Genomic DNA, 12,888 nt, shown 5'->3' with positions numbered 1-12,888 from the left:
GAAAGGAGAAAGTTTGGTATATTTACATGATGGAATACAGTTGTCCCTCAGTATCTATTGGGGATTGGTTCTAGGACCTCTTGCAGATACCAAATTCTGGATGTTCAAATCCCTTATAGAAAATATAGCTGACATTCCCCATCAACATGGTTGAATCCATGGATGAGAAAGCTGGAGATACACAGGGCCAACTGAACTACTCAATGAAAAACTACCGATCACACATCACAGATGAATCTCAAAAACACTGAGCAAAAGAAGTCAAACACAAAAGAGCACATAATGCGACTGTGTGATGGCATGTATATATATATACACGAAGCTGAAAACTAGGCAAAAATTACCTGTGGTTAAAAAATAATAATCTGTGGTGATCAAAATCAATAGTGATTGCTTAATCACTTGACTGGAAAGAGGCAAGAGGGAACTTGCTGGAATGATGGACATTATTTTTAGGTGACAGTTGCACAGGTGTATACATCTGTCAGCACTAAGGGGCTATACACTTAACACTTATACATTTTACCAGATGTAAGCTATATTGCAATAGTGTTTGAGCACCCAGGTGATATCTAGCAGGCATATGGAAACATAAACTCAGAAACATGGAGTAACTACTGTTACTACTATTACTCATCTAACTTGCTCTTCAATACTGAGTCCACAGCACAGTTCAAATTTTCAGACATCACGTGGTAAGGATGGGTAATGATAAAGTAATTCACCTTAAAACTTTTAGTAAGTCAGAATTTGTACTTACAAATAAGTGCTACTCCTTTCAACAAAATCTATTTTGGAAAGCAATGCACTTATTCAAACAATGCCAACTGTTACTCAGAATGGCTCTGAATTCCTTCAGAATCTGTCACCAGGCTTATGAATTTGTTGTTTGTTCAGTTGCTAAGTAGTAACCAACTCTTTGCGACCCCATGAACTGCAGCACGCCAGGCTTCCCTGTCCTTCACTATCTCCTGGAGTTTGCTCCAACTCATGTCCAATGAGTCAGTGATGCCATCCATCTCATACTGTCACCCCCTTCTCCTCCTGCCCTCAATCTTTCCCAGCATCAGGGTCTCTTCCAGTGAGCTGGCTCTTCGCATTAGGTGGCCAAAGTACTGGAGCTTCAGCATCAGTCCTTCCAGTGAATATTAAGGGTTGATTTCCTTTAGGATTAACTTGTTTGATCTCCGTGCTGTCCAAGGGACTCTTGAATCTTCTCCCGCACCACAATTTGAAAGCATCAATTCTTCCATGTTCAGTCTTCTTTACGGTCCAACTCTCAGATCCGTACTTGACTACTGGGAAAACCAAAGCTTTATCCTTTAGCAAATAACTACTGAATGGCAAATTGCAAATCTACTTTTCTATTTCTTGTTCTATTGCCTGCTTTTACTGCAGACGCTAAGAAAGATAAATATCTTCACTTTATGAGGCTCTCCTATGGCTGCTGCTGCTGCTAAGTCACTTCAGTCGTGTCTGACCCTGTGCGACCCCATAGATGGCAGCCCACCAGGCTCCCCCGTCCCTGGGATTCTCCAGGCAAGAACACTGGAGTGGGTTGCCATTTCCTTCTCCAATGCGTGAAAGTGAAAAGTGAAAGTGAAGTCGCTCAGTTGTGTCCTACTCTTAGCGACCCCGAGGACTGTAGCCTACCAGGCTCCTCCATCCATGGGATTTTCCAGGCAAGAGTACTGGAGTGGGGTGCCATTGCCTTCTCCGCTCCTATGGCTAGGGGTGGCCATATTACAGAGTTCTAACAAAATGAGACAATTATTTAGAAACCTCCTGAAAAGGTTTTGCTTATCCAGTAAAAATGGAGGTATCACTAATGTTACATCCCTCCCACTTCTTTTTGCCTTGAAAAAAAGCATGTAAGTCTCTAGAGACAGGGCAGTTATCTTGAATGTCAAGAGAAAGGCCAAGGACTTCAGGTACTAACCTTGACATTTTATGAGCAACTGAGCAAAGACAACAGTTACCTACCAATCATTTTAAGCTAAGTACTTTTTTTTACTTTACAATATTGTATTGGTTTTGCCATACATCAACATGAATCAACCATGGGTGTACACGTGTTCCCCATCCTGAACCCCACTCCCAGCCACCTCCCCATCCCATCTCTCTGGGTCATCCCAGTGCACCAGCCCCAAGCATCCTGTCTCATGCATCAAACCTGGACTGGCGATTCATTTCATATATGATATTATACATGTTTCAATGCCATTCTCCCAAATCATCCCACACTCTCCCTCTCCCACAGAGTCCAAAAGACTGTTCTAGACATCTGTGTCTCTTTTGCTGTCTCGCATACAGGGTTACTGTTACCATCTTTCTAAGAGCTAAGTATTTCTCTCATATATTTAAGCAACAATTAACTTACCACCAAGGGCATTCCTCCCCACTCCAGTACTCTTGCCTGGGGCTGCAGTCCATGGGGTCGCTAAGAGTAGGACACGACTGAGCAACTTCACTTTCACTTTTCACTTTCATGCATTGGAGAAGGAAATGGCAACCCGCTCCAGTGTTCTTGCCTGGAGAATCCCAGGGACGGGGAGCCTGATGGGCTGCCGTCTATGGGGTCGCACAGAGTCGGACACGACTGAAGTGACTCAGCAGCAGCAGCAAGGGCATTCCTAACTGATAACACCTTTAAAAGTGTGTCAATCCTTTGCAATTGGATTTGATTTTTCTTAAATACTCCAAAGTAATTTAGACTAATGTGCTTAGCCGCTCAGTTGTGTCCAACTCTTTATGACCCCATGGACTGTAGCCCACCAGGCTCCTCTGTTCATGGGATTCTCTGGTCAAGAATACTGGAGTGAGTAGCCACTCCTTTCTGCAGGGGACCTTCCTGACCCAACGATTGAACCCAGGCCTTCTGCACTGCAGGCCTCCTACATTGTGGGCGGATTCCTGACTGTCTGAGCTACCAGGGTTTAAGCCCTAATTTACAGCGAGGTCTAGTAAACAAAGCAACACCACTGTGTGTCAAAAAACAAAAGATGTGACACAAAGTTACAGGAATACATTTCCTTTCAATGTTTCCTTGTAAATGGTTAGAAATTGTAACCCAGTGTAGTTGGCAGCTGGTTTCCCCCCGCCCCGAGTTGTGCCACAAGGTTCCCAGGACTTCAGCTCTCTCATCAGGGGCTGAACCCAGGCCATGGCAATGAGGTCCTTGTAATCCTAACCACTAGGCCACACTTTTCTCTTTTTAGACCAAGAAATATGAAGGATGAGATTTCTTTGTATCTCCAATAGCTTAATACTACAGGATATGTACTCAATCGATTCTAATGAAAGACTACTTCAACAGTTCTTCAACTCATTTACAGTTCTGAAGCACAATGCCTGAGAAGGAACACAAACATGCCAGGTTGGGAATCTGGCTTTGTGTCAAAGACTGATGTTTATCTTGAGATAAACTTTTGCCTGGACTAATGTTTATCTTGAGAATCTCAACAAAAGTTAAGTGTGGGGCTGAGGACACAAAGAACATGATACACAAACTAGCCCCAGGTACAGTTCAGATGCAGAATATATATGTTACAGCTGGACATACAGAACTTATTTGATAGAATTAAGTACTGTGACTTGGTTCACTGAACACTTATTCCTTTCACCTAAGGTACATTCGGGAGAAGGCAATGGCACCCCACTCCAGTACTGTTGCCCGGAAAATCCCATGGATGGAGAAGCCTGGTAGGCTGCAGTTCATGGGGTTGCACAGAGTCGGACACGACTGAAGCGACACAGCAACAGCAACAGCAAAGGTACATTCATATGCTGCAGGGACTGGGAAGCTACAAACTGTTTTACAGATATCCTTTTGGTTAGAGTCGTGACGTGACCAACGCCTTCTCATCAGATTCGCCAGCCAGAACTGGGTTTAGTGAGGAGGCAGGACACAGGCATCACTCCCGAGGAAGGTGGAGGCAGCACAGTTCCTGCTCTGGTCAGCAGATCCATATCTAGCAGCAACTTCCCCAGTTGCCTCATTTATTATTGCATAACAGACTGCCCCAAGACTTAGTTGTCCTAAAAGCCTAATTACATCGCATGACTCTGTGAGGTAGCTGCCCTCGGCTGAGCAGTTCTTCTGCTGGTCTCATCTGGAATCACTCATGCAGCCAGTCATCTGGCTGCTCAACTGGAGCTGGAAAGGCTACGATGGCCTCCCTGCCATATCTGGAGCCTCAGTACTGGCTGTTAGCTGGTTCTTTCTAAATGGTCTCGGTAATCTCTAGTCTAGTCTAACAAGAGCTTTAACCATAGCAGTGAGAGTGTTCCAAGACAGATAAGGATAAAGCTGCAAGGCCTCTTGAGGTCCAGACTCTGAACCTTGCACATTACTTCTTCCACATGCCAACCCTGCTTCAAGAAAAAGGGAAATAGATTCCAGCTTCAGATGAGAAAAGCTGCAAATGACTGTGGCCATGTTTTAAAATCTACCACATTAACTGTGGCAGAAGCAGTTATGACTCTGAAAGCATAGTCTGGAACAGTAATTCTCAACGCTGGCTCCTGAAGAGGAGCAGAATACTCCACCCCCAAATATGCTACTTTGGCACGGGGATTATTTTGAGCTGAAGACAACTGAGAAGCAGCAGATATAAGAAAAACTCTCTGCCCTGCCCCTATAGGCCTAGAAGCAGGATACACACTTGTAAGGGTGTACCCCCACCCGTCTCTACCAGGAAGGACAGAATTAACCACAAGACAACTCAAGACCCTTAAGAACTCAGAGAACATCAGAGGAATCTACATAACAATCTTTACTAACTCGCCCCTATATTAACTTCCCACTATTTGCTGCCCTAGAAACTCAAAGTCCTTTCCCTTTGCCTTCTCATTTCTCTAAAACTTTGTTGTTCTTTTGTTAAAATGTATGTAAGACCAAGTTCTAACCATCCCTTTTGGTTACTCATCACTGAGTACTTCCAGGTATATGTACAAAGCACATTTTCCCCTTGTTAACCTGGTTTTTTGTTAGTCTGGCAGGGCCCCAGTCAATAAACCTAATATTGGTAGACAGAAAACAGCTTTTCCTTTCCTATATTATACCTTAGTATTGCCTGGTAAGCTCTTAAAAACAGGACACCATGGCTTCACATCAGACCAATTAAATTAGCATCTCCAGTGTTCTTGCCTGGAGAATCCCAGGGACGGGGGCGCCTGGTGGGCTGCCGTCTATGGGGTCGCACAGAGTCGGACACGACTGAAGTGACTTAGCAGCAGGGATGGGATCAGTGAGTGCATCAGTATTTTTTAAGGGCTCCCCGGCAACCCACTCCAGTGTTCTTGCCTGGAGAGTCTCAGGGATGTGGGAGCCTGGTGGGCTGCCCTCTATGGGGTTGCACAGAGTCAGACTCGACTGAAGCGACTTAGCAGCAGCAGCAGCAGCAGCAGCAGCAGGTTTCTCAAGTGTGGGAGGGTTGAAAAGTTGAGATTTACCACAGATGTGGGGAAAACTTTAGTCTCTACACAAATCACCTGGGGATCTTCTTAAAAAAAAAAAAAAAAAAAGATTCTAATTCAGTAGGTCTAGGGTGACTCTGAGATGCTGCATTTCTAAACAAGCTCCTAAATTCCAGACTGACAAACTATGGCCTGCAGAGAGAATTTGGTCTTCCAACTTAAAACAGCTTTTGCATTTTTAAAGAGTTGTTTAAAAGAAAAATAATATCTGACAAAGACCTACATTGCCCTATTTTCTATCTAGACTTTTATAAAATAAGTCTGACAAACCCCTGTCCTAAACTGCTAGTTCATGAACCACTTTGAATACCAGGAGCTAGAAATGAATCCCCCACTCTTCCAACAATATTTCCACTTAAATTACAATAGTTATCTACAGGTTAATCCTAACTAATTAGAATTTAAAAAATAGGATTTGTAAACAAACGAAGAATTCCAATAGGAAAGTTTAACTAGGACTGACAGTGAGCATTTTTGGCTCATTCCCAGCATAACATCCACATCCTCTTTCCCTCTCGAAAGAGTACCCTGGAATTTCCAGCCATTTGGTTGGGGGAGGTACACCAAGCTCCTGACTGGCGTAAGCATGTCACAGTTATTTTCTTAAAACTCATCCTGAGTTAATACGTGGAAGATTAAAAGGGAAATAAATATACCAGATTTTACTAATTTGTCAAGTATTTAAATATATCTTAAGACTGTCATCCCAGTCTAAATTTAAGATTTACGCTCCACATAAATGATACATACAACTGAAAAATTATGCAGGCTTCTTTCAAGCCTAAACCATTTTTCAGAAGTGCTGCCAACAGTTTGACAATGGTAAAGTTTCTAAAAACTCTAAGTGAGATGTTCTTCATTTTCTGTAAAGAGCCAGACAATAAATATTTTAGTCTTTGTGAAAAACAACTTATATCTCTGTGGCATACTGTTCAGTCTTTTAAAGCACAGAAACCATTCTTCACTGGCAGGCTGCTTTGGGCCTGCCATTATAGTTTGCAGAAATTTTGAGGAATATCACCACCTGTAGTTCTTGTTAAAAAAAAAAAAAAAAAGCAAATTCTCAGCCACACTTCACTCCTGTTACAACAAAAAATCACAAGGACTAAGCCCAGACCTCTGTTTTAATCATATCACTGACTTCATTCCTCCATATACTAATTTTAGAACTTCGAGAAGTGAAAGCAGATCTAATAAAGTTACATACAAAGAAACTTGCTTCTTTCTAGAAGTTACATTTCGGGCTTACCCACAATCTCTTTTTCAATGTCACCCCAAATAATGTCAATTTCAAACTCTGCATATGAATGACAAACTAAAACGTGTGATGGTAATCTTCAACACCACATGTATTTGTTTCAAATGGTCTCCATTTTTACTGGAACCTCCTCTTTAACCAAGTTGTTCTTCTTTTCCTTTCCCTTCCTAACACAGATCTTGAATATTGAACACCTGTTGCTTCCTAATAGCTACATTCACTCTTCTTCCCTCTCAAACTATGCAATTTCAACTGGGGTTTGGAATAAAGAATGGAATCAGGACCACTGATAGAAATTACCACCTCCACCTGACCTCCTCATTCTCCCATCTCCTCAGGAGTTTTAGGTTAGTGCTAAGGCTCCACGTTCCCCTGTATCATGAAGTTAAGTACAATGTAAGCCAGTTTACCACAAATCTCTGATCCTACATTCAGTGCTTGTTTAGAACTACAGGTTCTTTCCCTCTTCTCCCACAACCCACCTCCTTTCCCCCAACCCACCTCTGCCCACCAGGCAAGTCGACAGGATTGAGGTAAGGCCTGGGAAATATAGTATACAGACACTCCAGATGATCTGAAAATTAAGGATGGCTCCACCATATTGGGGAGAAGGCAATGGCACCCCACTCCCGTACTCCTGCCTAGAGAATCCCGTGGATGGAGGAGCCTGGAAGGCTGCAGTCCACGGGGTCCCTGAGGGTTGGACACGACCGAGTGACTTCACTTTCACTTTTCACTTCAATGCATTGGAGAAGGAAATGGCAACCCACTCCAGTGTTCTTGCCTGGAGAATCCCAGGACGGGGGAGCCTGGTGGGCTGCCATCTATGGGGTCACACAGGGTCGGACACGACTGAAGTAACTAGCAGCAGCAGCCACCATATTGGAGCCTCAATTATTTACCACTGGCTAGAGCTGGTGTTCCAGAGAAGGCAATGGCAACCCACTCCAGTACTCTTGCCTGGAAAATGCTATGGACGGAGGAGCCTGGTAGGCTGCAGTCCATGGGGTTGCTAGAGTCAGACAAGACTGAGAGACTTCACTTTCACTTTTCACTTTTCATGGATTGGAGAAGGAAATGGCAACCCACTCCAGTATTCTTGCCTGGAGAATCCCAGGGACAGAGGAGCCTAGTGGGCTGCCATCTATGGGGTCGCACAGAGTCAGACACGACTGAAGCGACTTAGCAGCAGCAGCAGAGCTGGTGTTCACGGAGAAGGCAATGGCAACCCACTTCAGTATTCTTGCCTGGAAAATCCCATGGATGGAGCAGCCTGGTAGGCTGCAGTCCATGGGTTTGCTAAGAGTCGGACATGACTGAGCAACTTCACTTTCACTTTCATGCACTGGAAAAGGAAATGGCAACCCACTCCAGTATTCTTGCCTGGAGAATCCCAGGGACGGGGGAGCCTGGTGGGCTGCCGTCTATGGGGTCACACAGAGTTGGACACGACTGAAGCAACTTAGTAGCAGCAGAGCTGGTGTTGAACTAAACACAAGGCTTCTTGCTATCATCTATCAGGTAGACTTCAGGCACTCATCTAACCAAGTAAGAAAACGGAGAACTGAAACTCTGTTAAACAACAGAAAGAAAATTCAGAGCCAGATACACACTAGAACCTTAGATAAGGGATTTCTCTCAATTTATAGTTGAACTATTCTAATGCAAAAAGGGCAAACACTGATAGACCATACTCTTCACACAGCTTCTACTCAGGAAAAATCAAGTTTTCTTTCCAAGTCATCTGAAAACCAAATATTCCTTTGTCTCAACTCGTTTAACAGAAAAGCCTCTCCTACAACTTTGCAAGAGGCAGTGATGCCCTCCTCTGACTCCGCCTTCCCTCATAAATTCCTCTGAAGAAGTACTCTGTAGAAAAACAAAGCTTTTATAAAAATTGATAAGAGATTAAAAACTAGGCCCTGCGACTCTACCAGCTGTGTTAATTCTTTATTTGCTCGCGGGATTATGAGGTATGGTGCCCAATCTGCCCTTTACAGATTACTTCCCCTTCCCGACACGCCCCTCCCGAGAAAGAGGCTACCGCGGGCTCACGGAGATCTGGGCCGGGGATGGTCACTGAGCACCCGGGGCGAGGTGGCCCGACGAGAAGCGAAGACTGGACGGAGGCGTTAGAGGAAGAGAGAGAGGAGGGACGCGAGAGAAGAGGGGGTGAGGCAGGGGAGGCACAAGAGGCCCGCACGGCCTCCGCACCTGAGGATGCGCGGCCGGAATCGCAGGTCTGAGACGCGAGAAGCCCGGAGGTCGGTCATTACCTGCGCCGGAGCAGCCGCGACGGGGCCAGGGCTGCAGTGAGCTCTTCATAGCTGCCGCCGCACCCTGGCAGAGTCCGCGCTTGTCCACAGCCCCAGCCTCTCTGCGCCCAGCCTCGCCACGCCATCTTCCCAACCTCTGCCCCACCATGGCCCGACCTTATCAACCCCAGCCGGAAACCACTTCCGGGGCGAGGGAGAACCATAGAGTGCCGAGGAGCAACCTAGAGCGCCCCCGTGCGGCGAAGCCCAGGTTCGACCTACGGACAGACGGGGACCCGAAAGCCGCCAGCCAGTCTACCGGCACCGCTCGGTCTGCATTTTGGAGGAGCGTCGTCTAGCCGCCCGGCCTACGGCCTACTGGCCCAGGGGAAAAAGAGGAGGGAAAACGAATTTACTGAATGATGCCATGGACCAGGCACTTTACTGCATTTATTACTCGCAAAACACTGAAGATAGATGTTGTTATTGTTGTTAGTTTGTTGTTTTCTACTGAAGGGAAGCGAGTGGAGGAACCAATATTGCAACCCAAGTTTTATTAAATGACTACTCTTTTTACTGCACCTCACCATTTCACGTTGTGATACACTGAAGAGTCTGTGCATATAACAAAAGGTCAAAGTCTGGCCTGAAAATCTAGATTCTAAATAAAACTCAAACCTCCTGATCAGCTCTTTCCCACCTGTCAACTTTATTTTCTGCCACTCCATCCCTCCCTCTTACCCTAACTGTGGTCATACTGAATCATCTGCACTTTCTGAAAAGCACAACTTTTCCAGTCCCTCCTTCTCCGAAGTTCGTATTAACCATCCTCACTGCCCAAACCACCTTTCCCTTCTCTTCCTACCGAAATAATTTGTCCTTCAGACCAACTTGGAGCATCACCTCTTCTAGGAAGCTGTAGGAAAAAGTTCTCCTCCATCCTGGCCAGGTCTGAAAGTTAAGTGATAAAGACATTAACAGGACAAAAGCACACCGATGTTATTAAATTTTTACATGCTCATGGAAGTCTTCACAAAAGAATGAAGATCAGAAGAAAAGACTAGCGCAGGAAGTTTTTATACCTTTTCTACAAAGAAACAGGGCTTCCCTGGTGGCTCAGTGGTAAAGAATCCACTTGCCAATGCAGGAGAGGTGAGTTTGATCCTGAGTTGGGAAGATCCCCTAGAGAAGGAAATGGCAACCCATTCCAGTATTCTCCCTGGGAAATCCCATGGACAGAGGAACCTGACAGGCTGCAGTCCATTGGACACAGAGTCACATGCAACTTAGCAACTAACACAACACAGCAACAACTGCAAAGAAACAATCTGTGAAGAACTGACAAGATGATGCGGCTTGGGCTAGGGGGAGTCCAACCAGGGTTAGGTAGTGCTTATCTTCCTTACTAGGAAGGTAAGTGTTAGGTTAACGAAGTTTATTGCAGATTGCACCAGTGTCTCATTGAACAATAATATTAATAATTATTAGTAATAAATACTCATAATATGGAGGTTGCAGAGAACAAAGCTTTATTTAGGGTCTCAAGAATTGCAATTCAGAGGCACAGATTAGGGTAAAATGAAACATCTTCTGGGTAAGAGAAGGAAGCAGAGGCCTATAAAGGCAAAAGCCACAAGGTTGTTCAAGAATTAGGGAGTTCCCTGGTGGCCTAGTGGTTAGGATTCTGGGTTTTCACTGCCATGACTCAGGTTCAATGCCTGGTTGGGGAACAGAGATCCCGCAAGTGAAAAAAAGAAAAATTATTGATCCTGAGGCAGTCCCTTAAGGCATTTTCCTTAAGGGATGGACTCTTGCCAGTTATTTTAGGCTAAGAGTTTAATAAACAGGTAGGCTGTCATGAGTTAATTTTCAGTTCAGTTCAGTTCAGTCGCTCAGTCGTGTCTGACTCTTCGTGACGCCATGGATCACAGCATGCCAGGCCTCCCTGTCCATCACCAACTCCCGGAGTTCACTCAAACTCATGTCCATCGAGTCAGTGATGCCATCCAACCATCTCATCCTCTGTCCTCCCCTTCTCCTGCCCCCAATCCCTCCGAGCATCAGGGTCTGTTCCAATGAGTCAACTCTTCACATGAGGTGGCCAAAGTATTGGAGTTTCACCCTCAGCATCAGTCCTTCCAATGAATACCCAGGACTGATCTCCTTTAGGATAGATTGGTTGGATCTCCTTGCAGTCCAAGGGACTCTCAAGAGTCTTCTCCAACACCACAGTTCAAAACCATCAATTCTTCAGCACTCAGCTTTCTTCACAGTCCAACTCTCGCATCCATACGTGACCACTGGAAAAACCATAGCCTTGACTAGACAGACCTTTGTTGGCAAAGTAATGTGTCTGCTTTTGAATATGCTATCTAGGTTGGTCATAACTTTCCTTCCAAGGAGTAAGCGTCTTTTAATTTCATGGCTGCAGTCACCATCTGCAGTGATTTTGGAGCCCCAAAAAATGAACTCTCTGACACTATTTCCACTGTTTCCCCATCTATTTCCCATGAAGTGATGGGACCAGATGCCATGAGCTTCGTTTTTTGAATGTTGAGCTTTAAGCCAGCTTTTTCACTCTCCTCTTTCACTTTCATCAAGAGGCTCTTCAGTTCCTCTTCACTTTCTGCCATAAGGGTGGTGTCATCTGCATATCTGAGGTCATTGATATTTCTCCCTGCAATCTTGATTCCAGCTTGTGCTTCATCCAGTCTGGCATTTTGCATGATGTACTCTGCATAAAAGTTAAATAAGCAAGGTGACAATATACAACTTTGACATACTCCTTTCCCAATTTGAAACCAGTCAGTTGTCCCACGTCTGGTTCTAACTGTGGCCTCTTGACCTGCATACAGATTTCTCAAGAGGCAGGTAAGCAACCTTAGAGGCTGCTAGGTCACAAACAGCTGCCAGCCCTGTGAGGGGGTCATTCAGGCAAGAGAACTAGGCTTTTTGCCACTTTCTGGGACGCTGTGTGCCCAGTGGGGCCCATTCTGTACTCCCCAGGCCCTGGGTATGGTTCCACACAGAAAATAACATGTCTGGGAGAAAGTTTCAAGATCTCGAAAAGCCTGTTAGAGAGTAATGCTCAGCCATAAAAAGGAATGAAATACTGCCATTTGCAGCAACATAGATGGACCTAGAGATTATCTACTAAGTGAAGTCAGATAAAGAGAAATATATGATATTACTTATATGTGGAATCTAAAAAAAGTGATACAAATGAACTTATTTACAAAACAGAAATAGACTCAGAGACACAGAGACAAACTTGAACGGGGGAGGAAGGGATAAATTAGGACTTTGGGATTAACACACACACACTACTATATACATATAATAATCAACAAGGACCTACTGTATAGCACAGAGAACTGTATTCAATATATTGTGATAACCTGTAATGTGATCATCTTTTTTCAGAAAAGAATCTAAAAAAAGACTATATAGAAACACATTTATGTGCTTCCCATGCAGTCCATGGGGTTTCAAAGAGTCGGACATGACTGAGTGACTGAACTGAACTGATGGGCTTCCCAGGCAGCATAGCGGTAAAGTATCCACCTGCCAACACAGGAGATAAAGGAGACGCAGTTTCGATCCCTGCTTTGGGAAGATCCCCTGGAGTAGGAAATGGCAACCACTCCAGTATTCTTGCCTGGGAAATTCCATAGACAGAGGAGCCTGGTGGGCTACAGTCCATAGAGTTGCAAAAAGTCAGATACAGCTGAGCACGCACACAGGCACACACGTGTACTGAGTCATTTTGCGGTACATATGAAACATTGTATATCAACTGTACTTCAATTTTAAAAAAGAAGGAAAAAAGCCTAGAAGAACTTGTACATTTGCTTGCAGAAAGACTGCTGCTGCTGCTGCTAAGTCGCTTCAGTCTTG

The 12,888-nt window shown here is 44.7% G+C and overlaps 1 protein-coding gene across 3 annotated transcripts in view; it reads right to left on the bottom strand.

Annotated features, from left to right (window-relative positions):
- PARL (presenilin associated rhomboid like) overlaps positions 1–9,906 on the bottom strand; it is a 55,034-nt gene extending 45,128 nt beyond the window's left edge. The window contains exon 1 of one of the 3 annotated variants that reach the window (XM_061414474.1): positions 9,857–9,906. In XM_061414474.1, the coding sequence (XP_061270458.1) occupies positions 9,857–9,891 (35 nt within the window). In that variant the 5' untranslated portion in view covers positions 9,892–9,906. Of the gene's footprint in view, positions 1–9,012; positions 9,191–9,856 lie in introns of those variants that run through there. The other 2 variants (XM_061414482.1, XM_061414464.1) reach the window with 2 other exon arrangements.
- Positions 9,907–12,888: the final 2,982 nt, after the last annotated feature.

The sequence above is a fragment of the Bos javanicus genome, chromosome 1 (genome assembly GCF_032452875.1).
Source record: "Bos javanicus breed banteng chromosome 1, ARS-OSU_banteng_1.0, whole genome shotgun sequence".
NCBI lineage: Eukaryota > Metazoa > Chordata > Mammalia > Artiodactyla > Bovidae > Bos > Bos javanicus.
The sequence above is the reverse complement of the archived record's forward strand: the minus strand, read 5'-3'. Positions and strand labels throughout refer to the sequence as shown.